This window comes from Nyctereutes procyonoides, unplaced genomic scaffold (assembly GCF_905146905.1).
Source record: "Nyctereutes procyonoides isolate TBG_1078 unplaced genomic scaffold, NYPRO_anot_genome, whole genome shotgun sequence".
Lineage (NCBI taxonomy): Eukaryota > Metazoa > Chordata > Mammalia > Carnivora > Canidae > Nyctereutes > Nyctereutes procyonoides.
This window is the reverse complement of record NW_026575131.1, coordinates 46259267-46284969: the sequence shown is the minus strand read 5'-3', so window position 1 is coordinate 46284969 and position 25703 is coordinate 46259267. Positions and strand designations below refer to the sequence as shown.

General features: G+C 47.6%; 1 protein-coding gene across 10 annotated transcripts in view; it reads right to left on the bottom strand.

The window, feature by feature from the left end:
• Positions 1–25703, bottom strand: part of EPS15L1 (epidermal growth factor receptor pathway substrate 15 like 1) — a 97164-nt gene that overhangs the window by 19204 nt on the left and 52257 nt on the right. For 8 of the 10 annotated variants that reach the window (XR_008666807.1, XM_055342888.1, XM_055342889.1 and 5 more), the window contains exons 14-22: positions 22785–22946; positions 21720–21917; positions 20085–20249; positions 15015–15138; positions 13960–14010; positions 12671–12807; positions 8695–8755; positions 7486–7568; positions 1132–1264 (exon numbers count right to left, since the gene is read on the bottom strand). Coding sequence is in view for 9 of the 10 variants with exons in the window: in XM_055342888.1 (XP_055198863.1) it covers positions 1132–1264; positions 7486–7568; positions 8695–8755; positions 12671–12807; positions 13960–14010; positions 15015–15138; positions 20085–20249; positions 21720–21917; positions 22785–22946 (1114 nt within the window). In the remaining variant the exon portion in view is untranslated. The remainder of the gene's footprint in view (positions 1–1131; positions 1265–7485; positions 7569–8694; positions 8756–12670; positions 12808–13959; positions 14011–15014; positions 15139–20084; positions 20250–21719; positions 21918–22784; positions 22947–25703) is intronic. The other 2 variants (XM_055342894.1, XM_055342896.1) reach the window with 1 other exon arrangement.

The window sequence follows — 25703 nt, the reverse complement described above, 5'->3', positions numbered from 1 at the left end:
TAGGAGACTGTCAGGGGTGTCCCCTTAGGATCACCAAAGGGGGCACTGTGGGCAGGCAGCCTCTTAAGAATAACTTCCCCTCCATTCATCTCTACTAAAAAGAGGACTTCAACAGGTAGATCTCATGTAGGATGATTGGAGGCCCTGGGACCAATGACCACCTGTAACTAGAGAGTTTCATGGGGGCCACCAAGTGGAGCCCCAGGTCAAGCGCAGGGCAGAGCTAGCTCAGGCAGGACCAAGGTTTTGAGAGAGCATGTGGGTCTCCTGTGGCCACCCCCAGTCTGGGACAGCATAGGTGAGACAGCCTGGAGCCAAGACACCAAGAAAAAATTGAACAGCGGGGTCGGGGTGGGGTGGGGTTGGGGATGTGGGGCTGGCAAATTGCAATGGATCACTGCCACTTGAAGCAATAGCTTTCTCCTTTTGAGTCTGGCAACCTGACTTATTGGCCTATGGCCATCATAGAAGACACAGCCCCTGCACAAGCTCAAAGTCCTCAGCATCCTCAGGAGGATACCTGGGCCCTCTCCCGAGAGTGGAGCTCCAGGGCCAAGATCAAGAGAGATCGGTAGTACCAGCCACAGCCAGGAGAGGTGGCCCCTTGCTTGGAGCTGTCTGGAGAGATACTGGGCAGGAGCCAAGCAGAAGGGAGCTCAGAGCCATCTGGTTCCTCTTGCATCAGACCGCCAAAGAAGACCCCCACTCCCAACCGCACTCTGAGTCCTTAACCAGTAGGGAAGCACCGGATTGAGGGGGTGGCCTCACCCAACTTGGGAAAGAGCTCGGGGTGGAGGAAGGTCAGAAAGGCCACTGGATCCTGATTACACACCTTGCCGCCCCAAGGGCTGAGCCCAGTCTTTTCTAGAGGCCCCCTATGAAGGCTTACACTGAGCCTAGAGCCAAGGGCCCCAGGACAGGGTGAGGGTGGGTGGGATCGCAGGCGTGCCCCAGGCACGCACTGTGTGAGGACCCAGGCCACTAAGCAGTAGGGAGACTCTCTTGCTCCAAGTGCGGGTCCCCCAGCATCTGCTCCACTCTGGGCTGGTAAATAGAGATGCCCCTTGTTCCCCTCCCCATGCCGTCCTTGGACGGTGGGCAGGTGGCTGTGAGAGAAGAAAGCGTACTGACCGCTGGGCGGTTTAGGCCGTGGAGGAGCAGGTTTCTTCGGAGGCAGAGCGGGAGTGTCCTGTTTACTTTTAAAGGGGTCATCTGAGAATCCTGCCCCTCCAAAGGAGGAGGTGAAAGGACCAGAAGTTGGGGGCTGTAAAAGAGGACATGAAAGAGAGGCAAAAATAATCATTAAAATGGAGGCAACGGATGTCCATTCAGCCAATGCTCAAGTACTGAGAGCCTTGGTGAGGCCCCCAACCCTTTGGGTTCCACGGCACAGCTCCCAGGGGACCCAAGTCTCTCACGAGACCTCTGCTTTCCTCCACCCTCAGGAGCCAGGGTTCTCTGGCCTGTGAGGGGCAAGCCAGCCAACAGAGCAGGCAAGCCACCCTCTGTCTCAACCAGCTTATATCACGTGAGCGGTGTCCCCTATCACACACACACCATTCTACCCACACAGGGATATCAAGTCTTTCCTGACTCCAGGGTCCCCTGGGCCTCCTGCTCATGAGGCCCCATCCTCACCCTTGCACTGGCTGCAGATCCCTTCCTGTGCCATCTCTAGGCTGAGTAACTGGCCTGTGTGCTGCTACTTCTGGTCAGTGAAGGGCAGTTCCAGGCATGGGTCAGAATGGCAGCAATGACCTCCTCGCCCCCACGTGGCCCATGGGTGCTGCTGCCCACACAGTGGCTTGGTTGGAGCCCAACCCCACTCCAGTTGGGACCGCTTTGGCTGCCTGTCAGGCTCCTCCAGCCTGGACCTTCCACCCCTGCCCCTACCCAACCCCATCTCAAATGCAAATCGGGCCATGTCATCCCAGCAGGAGAGAAATGCACAGGTGGGTGGGTGGGTAGAGAGGACAAGTAGGTACGTACACCTAACAGCCCCAGGGCCCACAGGTAACCTCCAGAGTATTTGTTAAAGCACACGGGGCCCTCCTCACAGCCCCCCACTACCCAATTCTTCTATTTCACCCCTGCAGCTACTCCCACCCCCTTGACAATTCCCCAATCCCTGAAACCCCTTGCACCCTGGTTTCCAGGGCCCCATGCACATAGGGTCTCCAGCTGGGAAGTTCAGTTTATCCCATCCACCCCAAGCCCCTCTTTTCCTCAGACCCTGACCAGACCAGATCTCACTGCTGCTCCTAGAGCTATCTCTGATACCCCTTCCTGCCAACTGTGCCACCTGACATCCCAGTGGAACTCGGATAAGCACATGCCCCCGACCTGTCCGCATCTGCTGTGAGTGGGCACAGGTGATGGAGCAGCACATCTGCTGGCTGGGCTTGTGGCAGGCTGTGACTTGTCTCTGTGGGCACCCCATATCCTGAATGCCAGCACAGTGCTGGGCACGACAAACCTCCACCAGCAGATGGACGAGCCACAGATGGGTCAGCTCAGGTGATAGTGAAAGACCCTCCGTCTCGACTCTGAGATCCGGTCACAGGACATAGCTCCCCCTCCTCCAGAATGTGGTCACAGGGACCCTGATTTGGCAACCTCTGCCTCAGGTACAGCCATAGATATTACTCTCAAGAGGGAAAGAGGTGGCCAGTTTAGTATGGGGGGTGGGCAGGAAAGGCTGCTGGGCAACCCACTGGGCACCCTGGTTCCCCTCTACCAGCTCCTAGGATCCTCAAGGGTAGGAGATGCTGGCTCTGTGCTGATCTTCTCACCTCATCTTCCCAACAACCCGCTCCATTTTACACACAGGGAAACTGAGGCAGAGAGAGGCAACACAGCCTATAGTCATACAGCACCTCAGTGGGGGACTCAGGGTAAGAACCCATGTTGTCTGCCTCCAGGGCCAGGGCTCCTGGGCTCTGCCCTCTGCTGCTGGCAGCCCACTCCCCGAGGTAGGTCTGGGGCCTCGTTCTAGGCAGAGCTCCATCCTCAGGCCTGTGGGAGAGACATGCAAAGATGCAAGCAAGAGGCAGAGCAGACCTAGGGGCCAGGGGGCCACAGAAAGCCCTGAGGCAGACAGGGGTCAAATGAAGAAGAATACTAGTTTCCCCGCCAAGACCACATTGGCCCCCTAGGAAGCTCTGAGCAAGAGGGGCAGATGGGGTTGGCAGGACTGCAGTAGGGTAAGGAGGCGCCTCCCTCCATGGCTGCTGCTTCCCTCTTCTGGGCCCTGTGGCCACTTGTCCTCTCAGGTACAAAAGTTGAGGAGTCTCTGAAAACCCTGCAGCTCAAGGTTCTGGAACATCTGGCCGGCCAGACTACAGAGCACAGTGGTCAGGGTTAGAATCTGGAGTTCCAGCCCTGGAACTAACTGCTCCATGCCTCCACTTCCTCATCTGTGAAATGACCATAAAGACACACCATAACCCTAGGGCTGCTGCAAAAAAACCACAATCAAGTCACATATAAATTGCTCCAAGGCACCACAACAACATGACGCAAAGATGACACAATTATTATCATGCCAAGGATACAGACATGACTGGAATTCCTTTAGATGCCTATAAGAATCTGCAGCCGCCCTCATTAACCACCGATCTTTTATTCCTGCTGCTTGCACTTATCCATGGACTTTACCCAGAGGAAGGTAGCATGGGAGTAGAGGGGAAGTGTTGAGCCACAGCTTAGCTTTAAAATGGGGGTTGAGGGTCTGCAGTTTGGGAATGAAGAACAGGGGCGGGGAGTGGGTAAAGGAGCTGGGAGGGCACGTGGATTCTGTTTCTGCCTCTGCCGTTCATGGAACAGAGCACGGGCTCCCACAATTCCCATATAGCCTGAGACCAGGGCAGGCAGGAATTAAAACCAATTTCTTAGCAGAGACAAGGGGAGACTGGCCCAAAGGCCCCCTGTATGGACCCCAATCTTTGTCTTGGGTGTTGGGAACACACCATCTCTGGGGAAGGCATGCAGACTGGCACCTGGAGCCCTCTGGACACAACCCACTGAGCGTCCACCCAGCCCACATGCTGCAGCCTGGACCTCAACATGGAAGGATGGTCCCGGCTGGCAGAGGGCACCACAGGCCAGGCTGACACTCTGCCCCACCTTCTGAGTTCAAACCCATTGAGTCAGTGGGCTCACTCCAGTGGGACAGGGCTCCAGCCATAGTGGCCACTCCCCACACAACCATGAGTAGTAGCACTTCTAACACCGCCAAGCCCCAAGTCACTTCCGAATCCCACTTTTCAGGACTCCAGGTTTCCCAAGACGCCTCCTCTGGGACCTGCCTTATTCTTCCTCAGGCTACAGCTTCAGGGAAAGTGGCTATTTTTAGAAAGGTTTCAGTAGAGTCAGCAGGGGCTCTCTGGGCTGGCGCAGTGTGAAATGTGCTCAGAAAATAAAATAAAAAAAAAGAAAGAAAGAAAAGCCACTATAAAAAGCAGCTCTAAGAGGAACATGTTTGGGGTTCACAGTTTAAAGAGCTAGTTTAAAGCAAGTGACTCTCAACTTTTAAGGAAGCAGCCCTAAATGGGAATGGATAGCTTTAAACACCACTGGAGAAACGAATGGAAAGGCCCTGAAAACCAGCCAAGGACTGCAAGGATAGCTTTTTTTCTCACAGGGCAAGGATTAAATAATTATGTCTGAGTCTTGTTTTTATTCTCAGATGCTCAGAATTTGCAGAGCAAGGTGACAGATTGACATGGTCTAAAAGAAAAATCTCTGCAGGTACAGTGGGACCTCAACTTTGTGTTCAAGCCTGAAGAATCTCCCAAAGGAATCTGCTGGAACCAGCTCACTGGCTGTCAACTTCACTCAGCACTGCCAGGCAGAGGAGGATACCTCAATTTAGGGTGGAGTTAAGAAAGGGCGCCAGTGTGTATCACCTCGCCACCCCACTCAGATGGGCAAAAGCTGGCGATGAAAAAAACACACACGCAAAAAAACATAAAACCAAGAAGCTAAAAAAAAAAAAAAAAGCCTTCTTGCCACTTTACTTTCATTTCCTTCAGCATTTTATTTATACACATGTTTTTCTTGAAAAACAGAAAGGGAACCAAAGGGAAAAACAGAGACCTATAAGGTTAGGGCTTGGTGCTCCACTGGACAAGTGGCACAGCATCAGGCGCTGACAGGAGCATGGAAACCAAACAAAGGAGCACCAGAGACAAATTTTCCATGGCCCCGTCCAGCTCTGTCCCGCCCGGAGCTGCGAACAGGAAGGGGCCACCGGCTCTGAAGTCACAAGTGCACGTGTGTGTGCAACCTGATCAAGGGACATATGGACAGGGAGATGGCAGCCGCATCAGAGGGAAAACGCAAGGTTAGGTTAGAATGGGCAGAAAAGACAGGCAGGGCCAGGCTCTGAACCACCTGGCTCCGGGGAGTCTCCACAGCTCCGGGACACTAAAACACTGCCTGGAAGGGCGGGGGCAGGCCATTCCTCCCGACCAGAGCCCGTCCGGACTGGCCCGCCCAGGCAGCCTCTATCAGCACACCTCTCAAAACGGGGTCCTCATCAGTGCCTTTGTCCTGATCTCAGCCCTGGGCACCGGTAGCTCTCACCTGCTCAGCCACCGGCTTCAGCCTCCTGAAGGGAGACGGGAAGGGCCTGCTCTCACAGCTTAAGAGTACAATACAGACTCCTTCATTTGGGGATTGCTGCCATCGTGTGGCACAAGTTCTCTGATTTTAGGAGTTTGACTTCCTGCCTGCTGGGCAGGGACAGAAGCAGAGGACACACAGCTCTACTCAAAGAGTAGGAGCATGTGGAACAGCCACCAAACAACAGACAAATGTTCGAGCAGACTTCCTGCCCTGGTGCCTTCCCAGACGGCATCCTGACCATCAGTGTCACAGCTTCCCTACGGAGGATGGAGGCTCATTCCCTCCAGGCACTGGAATGAGAGAGCCAGCTACACCAGCACCTCTGGGCTCCCTCCTGCGACAGCTGATGGGCAAACAGACATTCTCTCTCCAGCCAGAAGCTGGATTTGCTACCTTAACAACGTATGGTCACGTGCTTCTCTGAAAACCTAAATGGAATCTCAAATGTTTCTCAAAAGCTGTGTGCCATAATCACACACAGGTTCACCACAAGTGCTTGGTGCCCAGACAAGTGTCTGCCCATCAGGCTGAGTGAACATGGAGCTGGCATGGCAGGGCTGCCCAGCATGGGCTGGTGGGGTACGGGAAGCAAGTGACTCCTTGCTGCAGATGCTCAGTTCCCACACCCACATGCCCCAGACTCCCTCCCCAGCTCCCTCTCCACCATTTGGTTTCCTGGCCTTCCCAATAGGAGGTAAAATCAGGGGATGGGGACTGCTTTCTGCTTGTGGCCACCCCTGCCCCATGCCAATGGTACCTGGGCCGAAGCAGGTGGTTACTGAAGACTGGTAGAGTGAGTGAAGAAAGTATGACTCTGTGGCCGCAGGCTGTGCTCCAGGAAGCCCTCACCTGCCAGAGAGGTGGCCAAGAAGCAGTGGAGCACAAGTAGGTCCGGGGACGGGGCACAGAGGCCAAAATGGTACACACCTAACATTGCTTTCCTTAAATTCTTATCAAAGAAATATATGCTCTTACTCAAAAGCAAGGGACACTAAAAATGGTAACAAAGACCAGTAGACCCTCAGATCGCTGCCTTTCCCACTCTCCAAGGCCGGTATTTTTGACTTCTTACCAGTTTCTTGGTAATCTGTAATCATGGACTTCTACTATTATTTCTTTACCTGTCCATTTTGGACATGATCTACTGACTCCCTGCTACATTAAAGATTTAGCTTTCTAGCTACATCTCTCGTAGCCCCTGCTCACAACAGGGCCCCATCACCATCAGGAGTTATATTCACCTACCTGTGGCCACACAGATCCTGCCCAGCCTGACAACTGAAAGAATGTCATCTGTCTTGAACAGCTCCCTTTTCATCAATGTCTCTGTTCACAGAACCTAGTTCTCACTTTCCAAACCCTTCTCAGGTTCTCTCAGGCAGCTCCCACTTACATAACTGACCCACTTTCTCTGCTGCCTCCCGCCTGCCAGCCTGTCGCCCAGTTCCAGCCTCAGCTGCCTGCACACCAGGCCTGTCACCCATTACCCTCCTGAGTCCTCTGTGCCTAACACCTTCTCTGAGTCTGTGCGGCCATAACTTTATTCCCTGAGATCGGGCAACTAACAGACACTGGTAGAACTGGGAGAGCCCTCGACATTTATGCCGCATGGAGGGATGCAGTATCCTGGCAGTTCACTTAGAGGAAGGGATACGATACCAATCACAACCACAGGCATTTTTCTAGACCCTGCCTGTTGGCTCACAACCTCACGTGAGGATGAGTTTCAGCATCTGATCAGTGCTGGGAAATACATACGTGTTGCTAACAATTACGCCTGGCCGCTCACGACACAACCACGACAAGAGGCACAAAGACACTGGCAGAGGTGCGCGTGCTCCATGGGAGGGGCTTTACCTTGGCCATCTGGCTGAAGTCAGCAAAGCCCTCAGTACTATTGAAGGACCCACTTCCGAAGGGGTCTAAGGTTCCAAAGGGACCTGCAAGTAGCATCAACAGAGACAGGGTTACAAGGCATTCATGGCACACACCTCCAGGGGCATGGGGAGGTGCTACCTCTCAGTATTCAACAGCCCCCAGCACGGAACATCCAAGAAGGCAGCATTTGCTTGCTAGGGTTATGCGTCTGGATGCGGTCCCTCCACAGGGCCTCCCTGCCCCCAACCCGCTCTGGCACATGGCTGGTGCAACTCAGCCAGAAGTGTCTTGCCATGATGGTATCCGTGGGCAAAGCCACAGGAACTTGCTCCATATCTGTACTTCTAGGTAGCATTGTTCATGGTCAGTAAAAGAATGACAAGTGCGGAAGCACAGCTGACTATTCCCCCAGGTCAGGGAGGGAGGTGTATTTCCACAGTGACCCACCATCTATACTATGTATGTGGGGAGGTTGTCTGTGGGTGCAGATTTTGCAGAGCTTGCTCTTTTGGTGGGACAATCTGTCTGCATAACCCACACACCAACCTATTAACCCAAACTCTATCACCAATAAGCAAGAGCTGCTAGGTGAGGCAGCAAGACTAAGCAGAGCCTGTTCCCCAAAGCAAGGGGGATCCAAATGCTCCCCCATCCCTTAATGCACAAGCCAGGACCCTCAGTCAAACTCGGATTCTTTTAGGAAAAAGATCCAAAGGTATGGGGCACCTGGGTGGCTCAGTGGTTGACCTGCCTTTGGCTCAGGTCATGATCCTGGGGGTTTGGGGGTTGAGTCCCATATTGGGTTCCCCACAGGGAGCCTGCTTCTCCCTCCGCCTATGTCTCTGCTTCTCTGTCTCTCATGAATAATAAAATCTTAAAAACAAACAAACAAAAAAAGATTCGAAGGTACAAATCAAAGATTTGTAAGGAGAAATGAGTAAAAAGTAACCAGGAACATTGGTGTTATTACTGACTTAATTCCTACTGCCAACCTTCCTTTCTGGAAAGATAAGCAGCTGGGACGGGGAGCTAGCTCTGGATGAAGTGCCTTAGGTGAGGATCTGGGTGCCACTGACTAATGACATAAAACTCTGAGGACACACAGCTTCGGCAACAAAAGTGTGAATTGGGTGGGTTCCTTCCACTGGTTGGGGGAGAGTCAGAAGGAAAATAAGCCACCAGTCTCACCTGATCCTTTTGAGGAGACACTGGAGGATGAAAAAGGATCACTGGATTCGAAGGGGTCGAGCTGAGTAGAAGAAGAGAGGGAAGAGTAAAAAGCAGTTCATTCGTTCACCCAGCCATCCCTCCAACCACAGATTTTCCTGCCATCTGCATTCACTGAATCTGGGGCTGGCCAGGAGAGGATAAAATGATTTAAACTAAACCCGGGCAGAGTAAAATCCCAACAGACTGGCCCCTTTTGTGGATCATACCTATAAACTCTGGACAAAATGCAAAAAAATAAGTGAATACAAGAAACCACCTGATGGCTTAGGAAGTAAACGAAAGCAGGAAGACTCTGGATGAGAATTCAAATTTGGCAAGAGCCAACAGCACAAAGTTGAGTCTTCCATCTGGACAGCTATAATCTGAGGGCTTCGGGATGCTAAGACCCCAACAGAAAATTCACCATCTTTCTGGCCTAAAGACCAGAAGATGGTAGACCGGGACAACAGCAGTCACGGTAAAGGGACAGGGACCCAGAAAGGAGAGGCAGAGAACACGAGTCTGATATTTCACGATAAGCCCTGACAAAGACAAGGGCTGACCCCAGCACTGTGTGTGGGAGAGCAGACCTGATGCAGCCTACAGCTAAGGTCACAAGTACACAGTTAGAGGCAAGAGAAAGTAAGTTTGCAATGGAGTCTCACCAAGTCCATTGCCTGCTGAGACAAGACCATGTGGGCTCTCTGGAGGTATGTAACAGTATCCAGTCACCACAACAGAGCACTCACTATATATAGGATACATTTCTAAATCATTCAGCATAACAAGAACCAGAAAAATGTGGCCAATTCTCAAGGGAAAAGACAACTGACAGAACCAATCCCAAGATGACCCAGATGTTGGAATTCTTTGATGAGGATGACTTTAAAGCAGCAATAACTGTGCTCATGGGATAAAGGAAAATACACTTAAGAGAAATGGATAGGAGGTCTTAGCAGAAAAATAGAAACTATACAAAGGAACAAATGGAAATTCAAAAACTGAAAGAAGGAGAATATCAACAATAAGTTTCACTAGGTCAGCTAAATAACAAATGATCAAGAAAAAAGTAAGTGAAGTTGAAGACAGATCAGTATAACTCACCAAATCTACAGAAAAAAGAGAAAAAAGAATGAAGAGAAACAGAGTTTCAGGGAGCTTGAGGGAGACATCAGCAAAAACCTCTAATATGCCAGGAATTGTAATTCCCACAAAGAAAGGAGAGAATATAGTAGAAAAAGAAAATGTTTAAGGAAATAATGGCCAAAAAATTGTCAAGTTTGGTAAATGACCTGATTTACAGATTTAAGAACCTCAGCAAACCCCAAACAGCTTAAATACAAAGAAAACAAACAAACAAAAACAAAGAAAACCACATATATATGCTTCACAGCCAAACTACTGAAAAGCAGATATAAAGAGGTAAAGTAATGCACCCAGAGAAAAAACAGCATGGTACCTACAGGGTAACGACTGCCTGAGAGACTCATGGCTTCTCTGCAAGGACAAGGGAGGCCAGAAGGCAGTAGACTCATGCCTTCTCCGCAAGGACAAGGGAGGCCAGAAGGCAGTGGGAAAACATCATATAAGTGCTGGATGGGACAAAACTGCTACTAGATTGGGCACAAATACTCTTCAAAAATGACAACAAAGTAGACCTGGATTATAACAAGTGCCAAAGAAAGTTCTTCAGGCTTAAGGAAAAGGACCACGAGGGAAAATCAGATCTTGAGAAAGGAATGAAGGGCATCAGAAATGACAAACATATGGGTAAAAATAGACTGCTTTTTTCCTTTTTAAAATTTCTTTCAGACACATACAGCGGGTTAAAACAAAGCTTATAAGACAGTCTTATGGAGTTTATGGCATATTTATATATACGACAGCTAGAACATAAGAGGAGACACTGCTGGCTGGGGAGGAGGTGGACAAATGTGCCTATGTGGTTGCAAGTTCTCCACGTTTAACGTGAACTAAGAAAATATTAACTCCAAGTAGCCTACGAAAAGTTAAGGGCATATTATGGTAATCCCTAAAGCAATCTCCAAAAAATAACAGAAATACATAGAGCTTAAAGAAGCCAAGAGATACTAGAAAATGGAATTCTAGAAAACGTTCAAGTAATCTAAAAGAAAGCAGAGAGGGACAGAGGAGCAAAACATAGGGGATAAAGAGCAAATAAATAATAAAACAGTAGATAGACTTAAACCTAACCATATCAATAATCACATTAAATGTTCGTGGGCTGGACACTATTTTGAAGGCAGAGATTTCCAGACTGGAGAAAAAAGCAACCCCAACTATACACGGACTATAAAAGACCCTTTGTGTATGAAGCCCCAGAGAGACCAAAGTAAATGGATGAAAAAAGATATAGCAGGCAAAGAGTGAGCATAAAAAGGATGAACAGGCTATTTCAATATGTGATAAAACCGATCTCAAGACAGAGGTATTGCCAGAGGAAAAAGGGAAGCTTTTATAATAATAAAAAAGTCATTAAAAAAATTTTTTTTAAAGTCATTGCATCAGGGTGATACAAGAAGTATAAATGTGCAGGCAACAGAGACAGCTTTAAAATATATGAAGCAAAACTTGATAGAATTAATAGAGACATAGACAATTTCACAGACTTTAACATTCCTCTCTCAGCGACCAGTGGAGTGGTAGAGCTGCAAAATAAGCAAACAAAGACAGTAAAGACACAAATGATCTGAATAGTATTATCAACCACAGTGACATAACTGGCATTTATAGGATGTGACACCCAACAACTACAGATAAACATTCTTCTCAGCCGTACCTGGTAGGGACTACAACACGAACCATAACACGGGTATCAAAAAATTTAAAAGGACTGCAAACATACAAAATATGTTCTCTAACAATAGACTTAATTAAAAATCAGTATTACAAGATAAGTGAAAGAAAGAACAAATCTCTAGAAACAATAAATAATCCATGGTTCAACAGAGAAATCACGAGGGAAACTAAAAAATATCTCAAACTAAAGGACAACAAAGATACAACAAAATGTGTGGAAAGTAGCTAAGTAGTGCTTAGGGTGAAATGTGTAGTTTTAAAATATTTATATTAGAAAAGACGGTCTAAAATCAGTGACCTACGGTTGAATCTTAAGATGTTGGAAATAGAAGAGCAAGTACTAACCCAAAATAAATAGGAGGAAAATAATGAAGAAGCAAACAGAAGAGGAAATTAACACAGCCAAAAAACAGTTCATGGACAAGCTCAAGAAAATTGGTCAACAGAGTAAGAACAGAGTTCACGCACATAGATCAGTACCAGAAATGAAAGGGGGATCCTGCAATAGGTCTATCAACAGAAATGCTGCAAATTAATCCTTGCCTTCAAGGAGCTTGGGGTCTAGTACAACAGACCAATAGGTCCATGGAGAAGAGGAAAACCAGGACTTGTGTGGGGCAGAGAGGGAGATGCAGCCTAGAACTTGAAGGGAGGCTATACAGCATCCTCACCTACACACAAGAATTCTCTGTTCAATCAGAGTCACTTTTTTGCTTTTTAAATCCCAGCTGCTACCAATTTAATGCAGTGCGTTGGGCTGAACATCGTGCAAAACACATGGTTTGCTAGATGCTGGGGATGGAGAGGGGGCATGTGAATGCCTCACATCCTTTCAGCACTGCCAGGAAGATGCCAGGGCGGTCATAGGGAGCATGTGATGCTTTGTTTATTTCATTTTGTACAGAGACAGGGCAGCAGTGGGAGCAGGTGACAGAAGAGAGAAGCCACCCGGTGGGCCTGAGCTGAAGTGACAGTCCCAGAAAGGAACAGAGAAGAGCTTTTCAGGACCCAAGCCATCCTGACATGGGCTCTCTGGTCCATGGAATGTGACAGCTTGAGTCACACAGGACGAGCCCTACAGGGATGAGCACTGTGCACGTACACTTAGCACCTCCGCCTCCCCAGCATCACTCACCTTTGAGGGTAAGGAAGGGTTTTTCGTGAAAGGGTCTGAGGTAAACGGGTCGTTCTTTGTCTGTTTCTTAAAGAAGTCATCAGGCGTAGAGCCACGGAATGGGTCATTTTCTTTGAAAGGATCCCCTCCGAATGGATCTAGAGGGTGTTTGGGAAAGTGGAGAAAAACACACCTCATGAGTAAACCGCAGTAGGCTTTGTGAAAGAACCCAAATATAAAAGAACGCATAGCTGATTGATGCCATTGATATGAAATTCTACAAAAAGTAGAAACTATAATGACAGGAAGCATGTCAGTAATTGCCGGGGGTCTGGGGGTGGTGTGTAGGGGGTACAGGGAACCTTACAGGATGATGGAGATGTTCTCTATCCCACACAACCGCAAACATTTACCAAAACTCATCTAATCATACACTTAAAATTGGTGAATTTTGTTGTGTAAAAATTATACCTCCCAAAAAAGCTGATTTTAATAAAAACATGGATAAATCCAGAGACAGAAAGCAGATTGGTGGTTGCCAGGAATAGGGGCGGGGGAAGGGGTGTGACTGCTCATGGGGATGAGGCTTCTGCTTAGGGGATGGAAAGGTTCTAGTTCTACACAGAGGTGATGGTTGTACATTATGAATGTATCAAATGCCACTGAACTGTCACTTTAAAATGGCGAGTTTTGTGTTATAAGAGTTTTGCTTCCATTAAAAAAAAAGAGAAATAAAGAAATAGATGAATAAACAGCACGACTGCAACACCACACCCACAGTGTATTCATTCCCCTGGAATGTGGGGTGCAGGCACAGTGAATGGACATGCAGCAAAGCTGCTGTCGCCAGGAGGGAACAAGATACTAGGCTTTCATGTGGTGCAGATGGCCATCCTCCCGTGGGGCTGCCACCACTGCTAGGGCCACCATCTTTGACATGTATAGACTGAAGCCCAGCTGTGGGCAGGTGCTACACGGGGGCCCCCTGATGCTACCACAGATGACACAAATGGGTACAAGGGACCAAGTTGCCATGGGCATGTCTGCAAAGTCGTCTAGCCACCAGGAGCTACTTTCCTAGTTCTGCTTCTCATCACGCTGTGAGTTTGGCAAGAAGGGGCATTCAACCGTGAAGGGGAGGGTGATGCCACTGCCAGGCTTCTTCAGAAACTAACCTCCCCTGCTGCCCTATCATAGGAGGCCTGGCAGACAGGCTGCTTTTCCATTTCCCTCAACTTGAACTAGGAATGGAAATACTCTGAGGATGAGTCCACCAAAAAAAAAAAAGTCTTTCCAACAAAGGCTTTTACCTGCTGAAGCTGTCTGTTGTTCTGCAAAGGGGTCATTCTGGAATGGGTCACCTAGGTGAGAGGAGAGAGGAATGTTTAGTTCTACGACAGGAATGATTTTGGCAGAGCCACATGGGAGCAGCCACTGGCTGAGGCAGTTTTTCTTAGTTGGGGCATTCAAGATGAAATGAGGTATTGTTGGCTTCTCAACATGTGGTGGAGGCAGGGAAAATGTGGAATGAGCCAGAATTCACTCCTCTCTTTCCCCCCTATGCTTTATGTTTGTATGTCATCTCCCTCTCACTCCCCTGCAGTGCAACAACATAGGACCCTGGGGCTGCCTTCGTCCTCAACCTACAGCCAACCTGGAGCCACAATGAGCTCCACATGTATGAGCTTCAGGAGCTGCCCGGTTCTTCCCTTGGACTTGTGGTGCTTTCTTTGATCCCACATCTGACACTGGGAAGGCACCCCCACTGCCCTCTCCCCACCCCAGCACTTCCCAGCTCAGGAACGTACAGGTAGCTTTCCTGGAAATAGTGCCTTGCTCTGAAAAAAAAAAAAAAAAAAAAAAAAAAAAAAAAAAAAACAGAGACACTGAGGAATACTTGTTTCTAGAAGTCTTAGTTATTTCTGACTCCTGTGTGGCTCTGGGTAAACATTTCCCATGAAAATCTTAGACTTAAGTGGGGATCTGTCCTTCACTGGGGAGTCTCATTACTGCAACTACATCTGATTGCCTTCCTGATCCCGCCAGGAGAGCAAGGGAGAACTTACCACCTCTACTGGAGGCTAGGTACGAAAGCGTACAGAGGTTAAGGGCAGAGCCAGCTGCCCTTGAACGTGGGCACCTCTGTTGGGAGCAGGAGCTCAACTCTTTCCACCACAGGCCCACGCCTCAGCTTTGTAGTGAACCGGCTGAGGCAAAACACACAGGCAGCCCAGGAGGCTCCAAGAACTCACTTCCTCCTACATTTCAGGAGGTGCTATCTTGCAACCATTCGAGTCATCAGATAGTTCTAAAGGGCATAAAGTAAACAGTCCTCCAAAGATGAAGTGGGCACCAAGCAAGATACCTTTGAAGGGATCAGCTCCTTTAAATGGGTCGGATTTGAAGGGGTCTTCGGCCTGGAAAGGATCCGGATGCAATTCTTGGGCATTGTTGCTAAATAACAAGGCTTTATTTTTGAAAGGATCATCCTATAATTTTGTGAAGAGACAGGACAGGAATTTTATTATTTCAAATTTAAAGCAAAGTACAGAATTCCCTACCCAACTTGCGTATTTCAGCTTCAAGCAGTGGGACCCTACAGAGAATGATTAAAAAAATCATTGAAGAACTGTGGCCATCAGTTCATAATGACGTGTCGACACTAGTTTATTCGCAGTGACATATGTTCATTCACAGGGACAAGGTGTTAATGATAGGGGAAGCTGGGTGTGGGGCATGTGGAGACTTTCTGTACTACCTTTGTGTTTTCCTGTAAGTCCACCACTCTCACAAAATAAGTTTATTTAAAAGTTGAGTGGAAGCAACTCAAACATCCACCTGCCAATGGACAGATATATCAGATGTAGTGTGTATATATGGGAATATTATTGACTATTAAGGACACTATGCTGAGTGAAACAAGCCAGTCACAAAAAGACAAATATTGTGTGACAGTGTCACTTTATACGAGGTCCCTAGAGGAGACCAATTCACAGAGACAGAAAGTAAAACAGTGGGTGCCAGGGGCTGGGGGAACAGAATAGGGAGTTAAGTCTCTATTGCATATGAAAACATTCTGGAGCTTAGTTGCACAATGTGAATATACTTAGGCATGATTAAGATGATCAATTCTATGTGTATTTTCTCACAATTAGAATTTTTTTTTAAAAAATCACTAAGAAAACTGAGTGGGGAAAAATTAGGAAGACAAACCATGAGAGACTCCTAACTCTGGGAAACAAAGAAAGGGTTGCAGAAGGGGAGGGGTGTGGGGGGATGGAGTAACTGGATGATGGGCACTAAGGAATGTACTTGATGGGATGAGTACTGGGTGTTATATGTCAGCAAATTGAATTTAAATATTAAAAAAGAAGAGAAAAAAGTGGTAGTTTTGGAAATATCAAAAAGAAAACCTAGCAAGCCACCCAACGACAACAGCATGGGCCTTGTTCAAAAGTGTGGACTCCCTCAATCATCTTTTTCTCATAGAATGCCTACCTATGTGGGCATTTTTTAAAATGCTGTTTCCACACCAAGACACATGCTGGCTATTTACATCTTGGGAGGAAATGACTTGCTTATGCAGTTAGAACTACTAGAGCATATACAACGCTTTGCATTTTTTTTAAAAAAGGCTTATTTCTAGAAACAAACAAGCGTGTTTAAACCAGAAGAAAAAGATTTGCTTTTGAAGAGCACATTTTTATAGTGGAAAATGACCCAAATGTAGGACAGTGGGGTCATCTACACAGAAACAATGCACTTCGTTCAGAAACAGTGAGTATATTTTGGTTAATAAAGACACACCCTCAGTGAAAACACGAAGGTTTCACTGTGATATGAAATAGCACAACATCCTCACTGAACCTGGCAGATGTGTCAGCAGCCGTGAGGCTAGCAAACATCCATTATTCCAAAGCCAAATAATTAAAGAGCCAGGGCTTCCATGAAAATACAGACCATGGTTACAGGGCAATGACGTCAAAGGTGCCAAATGAAGATTCCTGACAAGGCTCCTAGCCCTCTGGACTGGTTGACTTTGGAAGGCAGAGTGGCTGTCAGAGGCACTGGGCCATTGGGAAGCCCCAGGCTTCAGAAGGACAACCAATACCCCTGCCCTCTGATGAATATGGAATGATTTTTCTTACCTGGGAAAGATCATCTGCGGCCTCCAACCACAGGGCTTCCCAAGGTAGGGAAACCAAGCAGAGTTCCTAGGCAAGTAAGTACATATATGCACAAGCACCACATCTGGAGGAAGCATGCGGTTCGTTAAGGACATCATGGTGCTAATATGTGCATGATGCATGCATCCAGCAAGCATCTGATGGGCCTCTCAGACACAGATAAACATGAGGGAGAAGTCCTAATCTAAAGAAGCTGAGAGGCCAAGATGGAAAATCAATGTCTCACAAGGTACCATGGGGGAAGGGATGTATCTGTTCCAGAAGAACAAAGAGAGATAATGACCTGGATATAGGTGTGCATTTAGGAGTGATAGCTTGGTCTCAGACTGGAAGCTTCTTCTTTTTTTTTTTTTTTTTTTTTTTGACTGGAAGCTTCTATTTAGTTTTTAATAGTATTAATTTACAAGTTGGTAGGCTTTTGTTATTTTTAATGTTTTCAATCATCACTTGGAAGCCTGCCAAATAATGGTGGGCAATGGCAGAGGGGAAAGACTGTGATTCTAGGAGTTCTGGCTGCAAGCCCCTGAACTGAAAGTCAGGTCTACAATCTTACTCAGGAGCAATTATTTACCTAAGGCAGCAAACGCACCCTCCTCTCCCACTTCAAAGGCGAAGTCTAAAGAGCCCCCGGTAGGATTCAACATGTATGTGAGGTAACCACCAGTGGTTGTGATTCCATTTCACAGATTCAGAGCAGAAAATTAGATTTCCCCTGGTGCAGAGATGCCGTAAACTCTACCATCCACTGAGCACTTATCATTGAGAACTGAGCCACCTGTGCCACTTGGGAGACACAAGTATAACAGACAAGCACCGGGGTTAAAGATTCCTTAGCAGAGGTAAAACTCGAACATGGAGTTCAGTAACCAGTTTTAAGTTCTGCACTTAAGAAACAGATGTGATAACTCTGAAAGGAGTTTCTGTGACTTTCCTTCCCTTTAGGTGGGGGCTGGGCAGTGGTGTGCTGGTGAACCAGCTCTCTGGGCGGGGGCGGCCTGATTGGTAGCTTCTGTTAGTTCCCATGGTATAAATACTCCCACTGTGGCTGAATCTAAGTTACCAAAGGTTGAACAATCAGGCTACAAAATTCCTATTTAATAATCAGCTCTTGAAATTCAAGAAAAGTATGACTCCAACACACCAGTGAGGCTGGATGTAAAAGACAACCTAATCTTTCATGATGAGTTCTTGGTGAGGCGTAAGTCTGGGATGATTTATTACCTTCTCTCTACTAGACAGGTTGGTTGGGTGCTGTCTTCAAGGGCAAGAGGCCAGCATTCTCATCATCAGATGAGAGACAAAAAAAAAAAATTTGGCTTTAAGAACTCTCCGTCTCTTAGACCAAATAATGTGGTATGAGCTTAATGCGGAAGTTAATAACTTTAGTAGAACTGTCCAGCCTTAGAAAGTTCTAGATGCACCTCTTTGGTTACTATTCTCAGGGGAATAAACCCCTCACTTTCACCCACCTCGAAGAGAACTCAGCTCTCTGAAGCAGTCTTGAAATATTCAAGAGTAAAGCAAAAAGTCCTCTTCAAAGTATTTATTAAGAAAAGGAAACAAACCAAAAAGTGCTTTAAAAACTGTATTTGTACAACAAGATAAATAATAGTTTTTCTCTCAGACACCAGTTGCAAGTTTCTATGTAACATATCTGACGTTGACATTCCAGGACGAATGGACTATCATGTAAACTCTGCCCCGCTTACAAGATGAATGAAAATCAGGAAAGATTAAAAATCTGGGAGTTTCGGGGGGAGGAGAGAAATCACTGGCCACTTGTGAACTGCCACTTCGCTGCCAACTTTTCATCCAAGGAAACCGATCTTATTCGAATCTGCAGAAGGGTCTGAGAGTGAGATGTCCCATGAACTAAGATGAAACAGGACAAGCCCAAAGCTGTGCAAGGGGACCAACGCCAGATGGGAAAAGTGAAAGCAGGATCACGAAGCTGAAATGCACACACCAGGAGAGGAGACAGTCAGACAGCCAAGCAGGCAATTCTGCCTCACGCATTTAACGAAGAGTGGATGTTGGTCGTCTACATTTGGACAATCAAGTTGACATGGGCCCAGGGGTGGGTATGGAATTCACCTGTTTACAACTCCACGAGAAAAAGGAATCTGGGAACAGCAGAAGGAAGCAGCAAGAGCCAGAGACAGGACACAGATGAGAGCAGCAACAGCATCTTGTAAGCTATTCAGGGAAGGAGGTGTAAGCTCCCCCATAAATTCCCGGGACTGAGTACTCAGCTACTGAGGAAAGAAACACATCAAGAAGTGAACAGGAAGAGCTAAGTGTCTAGTTGAGAGAGCAAGGAGCTGTATTATTACAGGAAGGAAGGAAAAGGAATCTGTGAAGCCAACAGGGTCAGGAGCAGAAAAGGCAGGCTCAGAGGATTCCTGGACGGGGGCCGGACAGCAGTGCAGGGGGAGCAGTGAAAGGTTTTGGAAGCAGAGCACAACCAAACCAAAGAGACCAACTGCATCCCACTGGTCCCTGAGGGACGCAAGATGCTCTCATCAGCCAGACTAAAGTGGAAATGCTGGGCTCAGGGCTGTGAGAGGAGGCTCTGGCAGGAACAAGGGAATGTGACAAACCAAGGAGAAAGTAACACTGGCTGGATGCCAGCAGCCCTACAGTCCACAGAAACATAGGTGGCCAACAGCCCCTTGGGCCTTGACCGGGGCCCCTAGGGTCAGAAAGTGCTGAGGTTTTCAGCATAAGAATTGCAAGAGAGAGAGGGCAGTGCATAGGTCAAACAGGAGTGCCTCAAAATGGCTGTCACTTTTCTTGACCTTTAGCAATACATTCGGTTTTCAAGACTGTCCCTGTGGGAACACAGACACATAGACACACACACACACACACACACACAGACACTTGGTCTCCCCAGCTAGTAGGGTATAGGGCTTCACAATGTGTGAGAGCTTGATTCAATTTTTGTTAAGTCTGGGAAGCCCTCCAAATTTGGGTGGTTGGCCTACCAGAGACAACGGCCTTTAAAAACCGGTTTTACAGAGGATTCAGGCCCATCCTTCACTCTGTCTCAGAATCGAGGGTGGCATACAACCATATACCCTGGGCTGCAGAGCCCATGGGAACACACAAAGCAGCAGCAAGAACAAGAAACACCCTGCATTTGGATAGAATCAAGGCTGGCAAGTGCCGGATCCAGCAGGCAGGGCACTCTCTGACCTCAGCGTGGCCCTAATTCCAGGACTGGAATACGTTTATTCAACCTTTACCATAGCTCCAAAACCGCCCCTCTCTGCCAGGGAGACGCCCTCACTCAGGTCGGCTAAGTTGGTCAGGCTGGCACCGTGGGCCCCGTCGAGTGCCTCGTCGTACTGCTCCAGGGTCCTGTGGGCTTCCTGGTGGCTTTCTTGCAGCTGGGAAAGCTTGCTTCTTGCCTACACAACAAAGATTGCTGACATCACACGGGGTTTAGGGGAAAAGTGTCAGGCAAGACATTTTTTTCCCCGACCCCAAGTGATTCACGTGGGTAACTGAATTACCCACAGAGTATACAAGAATCGAGACCACTTGTAAAAACGAAGTCCTTCTCACTGCCCCACGAGGCCTTTTGGTATCTTTGGCCCCTGAGGGAGGCCCATGTTCAAACAAACATTTGCCAATTCTTAACAAACTGAAACTGGTAAGATCAAGATTCACAATCTGTTCCTGACAAAAGCTGACATTTTCCTTTATGGGGTTTTTATCATCCTGTTTGCCCACCTTACCCCAGAGAGGGATGTGAGGCCATGGAAATTAAGACAATCCATAAAGTCAGATAGATCCAGAAATGTATCTTGACTTAATCCACACAGTGGGACCTCTGACTGGTGACCAAACCTCTATTTGCTCTTCTCCAAAAAGGACCACCGCAAATGCTGGGTAAAATACCTCCTGCAATATCTGGCAGAGGGGGTGTTAATAGGCACCAGCGAATATCACCATTATTATTACTAACACACACTCATTTCTCGGTTCCTATTTACACTGTACAAATTCTTACTCCTTGGAGGAAAAAAATCTAAGAGAATTCTATACCTATTACTTAAGAATGAAACACAATACAGGGTATGAAATATCTGACATGTTTGTGGTCAATTTTTGTCTGTAACCTGGAAAAAAAGGGCAAGAGATTAAGCCAGTCAAGAGAGGAAGCATGACTAGCCATTCTGACATTGCCAAAGGTAAGCATCGCCCCCACTCTGTAAATGGGACACCAAGGGCCATTATATCCAGGGGAGCAGGAAAGGAGCCCTCTCTCTGCTAATGAGCAGCTGCTGCAGGCCTTAGCCCTTCAGACCAGAGCAGGAGAAGGGTGGAGTGCCCAGAAAGCTTGAAGAACTGGAAAAGGACCCGCCGTGGGGTGATGCTCTTCATACAGTGGGGCCTCCTCAATGTGCCAGTCCTCAAATTGCATGCGGATAGAGAGGTGCTAGAACAGATCTTGGACACTGTCCCTCCTGCTTGTCTGAGAACCACATTGGTAAAGGTATTTCTGCACCCAAGACTCTCTCCAAAGGAGCATTAAAGTCCTCATGCAGATCCTGTCCATTCCCCCAAAATGACATGCACTCAGGAGGGGAAGTGGAAGGACGGCGAGGCAAAGCAAATTGCCACTGGGGCCACAGTCAGCATGACGCTGGAAGACACTGCTAGGATCTTACCCTCCAGGCCAGAATAATAGCTTCTAAGAAGAGAACTTAATGTAAATGAAGTGGGTGACACCAAAGGAAACAAGTGGCCTTGGAGCAGGTACAGACCAACACAGGCTGGTCACATACCAACGTGACCATTCACAGCAGCTACTCCACTTGCAACCACTCCCAGCCACCACTAGCAGAGGCAGGGACCCACCCTCAGCAAGATACCTGGTTGATTTCGTCTTGCGTTGATTTTAGGGACTTGATGATTGTTTCCAGTTGAACTTTCCCAGCCTGAATGCTCTGCTCCAGCTGGGTTTCTTCCTGTTGCAATCGGGTCAGCTCAGATTTAGCCCGGTTCAGGTCATCTTCCTGGGACTTGAGGTCAGATTCCTGAGACTGGATTTGGGTCTTCAACGAGGAAATCTGAAATGAGATAAAATATGATTCAGGGAGAATTTTTTTTTTTTTTTTAGTGATCTAATTTATTTTGAGAGAGAGAGAGAGAGAGAGAATGCATGCAATTGGTGGTGCGGGGGGGGGGGGGGGCAGAGAGCAGACGGAGAGGGATAAGTAGACTCCAAGCTGAGCACAGAGCCTGATGTGGGGCTCGGTCTCACAGCCCCAAGATCATGACCTGAGCCGAAACCAAGAGTTGGACGCTCAACCAACTGAGCCACCCAGGCTCCCCAAGGGAGAAGTCTTAATTCACATTGTTGGAATGAGCTAACTCAGTGGCAGATACCATTCTGATGGCCAGACACCTGGCTTCCTTCTAGGGCTCTCTCTCCACTTGCAAAACAGAGAAAAACAAGGCAAACATGCTCATGCCCATGTAACTGACAGAAAGTCAATCTGGGATAAGGAAAAATGAGACCAGGGATAAGCAAAGGCAATGTCTGTCTCACAGGGGCTAAACATCCCCGTACAAGGTCTCAGGGGGGACATAAGGGCTTTACAATCTGCTGAGGCTGCAGCCCCCAGTCTGTAACAAGCAGTGAAGACACCAAAGTGGGCAGAGGGGTGTGCTGGCCCTGCTGTGCTGTGAGTCAGGGGCCAGGGTGAGGTGTCCACACACACACAGGTTAGTAGGGATTAAGGCCATTCACCATATGGCTCAGTGGGAGAGACTGAGGTCAGGCCACAAATGTTTGGTTGCTTTCTCAAATTGTATGTCCAGCAACTCTATTAAACCAGGAGAATATTTCAGCCTTGTGTTTCAAGGTCATTGTGAGCTCAAAGAAGCCCACAGGAAGCCCCCAAAGCACTTGCAGTGCTGGGTGTGAGACTTACCATCTGGGTCTCATCCTGGCACTTCTGCCTGACATCGCTCAGCATGTCTCGGAGTTTGGCCTTCTGCTGATCCATTTCGTCAAGGCGGTCTTGGGCGTCCTGTTTCTGAGCTTCTAGCTCTTGCAAACTGCTTGTTTCCCGGTCTAAATCATTTTGTAATTCCTAGGGAAGAGTTGCATCAATTTACTTGAGACTGAGGTGCCTGGGGCACATCCAAGATAACTGGTCTCAGCCTGGGCTGGAGCCCCCAGGACATCCTATAAAACCGCCCCCTGTCCCCAGTCTGTGCTCAACAGGCATCCTGCACACACCTGCTGTAAATGTGTGCATCTTGGCTTGGTGGCTGTGGCTTGATCTCTCACTAAGTTCCTTGGTAAATACATACTGATGGCCTAAGAAAGGCCAGGGGCCAGGAATGTTGTTGGGTCCCAGCAAGAAGAGCTGTCCAGTGACATGTGGTCAGGGGTGGGGAGAGGAGAGGCATTACCCAAACACAAATAAACTGGGAGGAATGGAACCAAAAGAATGCATGGGTGCTGTTGGGTGGACCCAGGGGGCACACAGGGAGACTGGACTGATGCTGCATGGACAGAGGGAACCCCCAGAGAAGCACCACTTAGGATGGACCCAAAGGGCAAGCAGGCAGCAACCAAGTGAAGAGCCAGGAGGAAAGGAACCCGGCGGTGGAGAGCTGCAAGGGGGCCCCCAAGGTGGGGAACGGATGTTGGGCTCTAGTTTGAGCCAAAGGAAGCAGGGCCACACCAAAGAGACCACACTTGCTTCTGGGGAGGGAAGCCATTGCAGGAAGTTCAAGTATGGGCCTGGGACATGACAATTCTTACTGCTAACACTCCTCCAAATTGGCAGCATCTATCAAGGGGAAACATGCAGGTACCCTTGGATCTAATTATGAGACCTCTAGGAAAAGCATCTTAGAGATGTATGGCACATGCGACAACATGCAGCAAAACCTGTAAGCAATGTAAATTTCTACCAGGCAGGCCTGGCTAACCCTAGGGAAAGGTTACTCTAAGGGAAGCTGTACCTCATATTCTGAGGTACAAAGTGAAGCAAATAACGCACAAGGCAGAATGCATGTGTATGTTGTATTGTGGCATTCGTGCAAACAGGAAGGAAAGAATATGCACAGATCTCTCCCCTTAAACATGCACATGACCTTCCTGGAAGGCCTCATGATAGCTAACGGACTGTATCTCTGAGGGGCCAAAGGAAACAGCAGGAAGTGTCTAGCCTTTCAGTTTCCAACCAGGCAAATGTCTTATCAAACGTCTTATAACTAAACTTAAAATAATGAATGGATGGGGCAGAGAAGATGGAAGCCAAGGGGGCTGATGAAGGGAGCAGGAGAGGACCTGGGCCTAGGTGAGATGGTGGCCATGGGAACCAAAGCAGAGGAAAGATTTGAGGGGACCTTTGGGGGTACAGAAAGATAGGGATGGTGAGATCAACCCCCAGGGCTGGCCTGGGCTGTGCGTTGCTGGTGCCATTTTAGGAAAAAAACCCAAAGTAGGCACAGGGTCTCCCCTCTACCTCAAGGACAAAAATGTCATGGCTCTCTCCTCTCTAGACAGCCAAAATACACCTCTGAGTTATTCTGGGAAGTTGGATTCTCTGCTCCCCAGTCTCCCTGCCCTTTAATTCAAGAAGCTGATTTTCAGTCTGACAAGTTTGGGGAAGAGAAGAGACTGGTGGTAGGGTGTCCAGGACATGGGTTTGCCACATCTGAGGGAAGAACAAGTGACAAAGGAGGAGGAGGAGACGAAGCAGGGAGGAGGGTCAGGCCCAGTGTGGTAGCCTGGGACACCAGGTGGCCAGCAGCCTGGGACATCAAGGAATCTTGGCCTCATTCTGTAATGAAGAGGGAAGAATCAAAGAGCCCCACAAGGACAAAGACCCCCATGGTTAGGATAGGAGCTGGGGTCAGAAAGGGGGAGATGTTTAAGCAAGAGAACACAGAAATAACCCAGACAACCTACAGACTCAATTCAAACCCAACCAGAATCCCCAGCTGCCTTCTGTGCAGTATCTGACAAGCTGATGCCAAAATTCATAAGGAAATGCAAGGGATTCAGAACAGTCAAAGCAATCTTGAAAAAGAAGAAAAAAAGTTAGAGAACTCATACTTTTCAATTTCAAAATTTACAACAGACATACTCCAGATATATTGTAATAAGGCAAATGTCACAAAAAAGCAAGCCAAATGAACTTTTTAGTTTCCTAGTACATATAAAAATTATGTTAATATTATACGGCAATCTATTAAGTATACAATAGCATTATGTCTAAAAATAAACATACGCACCTTAACTAAAAAATGCTTTATTGCTAAAAATTGCCCCCCATCATCTGAGCTTTCAGTGAGTCATAATCTCTGATCACAGATCACCATAACAAATATAACAATAATGAAAAAGTCTGAAAGACTGCAAAAAATACCAAAATGGGACAGAGATACACAAAGTAAACAAATGCTACTGGGAAAATGGTGCTGATAAATTTGCTTGACACAGGGTTGCTACCAACCTTCAATTTGTAAAACAAACAAAAAAAAACCCATGCAGTATCTGCAAAGCACAATCAAGTGAAATACAATAAAATGAGGTATGCCTCTAAGAAGCTACAGTTACTAAGACAGTATGGTACTGACATAAGCAGAAATGGAGGTAGATCAGCGGGATAAAATTGAGAGTCCAGAAATAAAGCCACACATCGATGGCCAAGTGCTATCCAATAGGGGTGCCAAGACCATTCAGTGGAGAAAGAACAGTTTTTTCAACAAATGATGCTGGGACAACTGGATCTCCACATGCAAAGAATGAAGTAGGATCCCTACCTCACACCATACACAAAAATTAACTGAAAAGAGATCAAAGATCTAAATATAAGAGCTAAAATGAT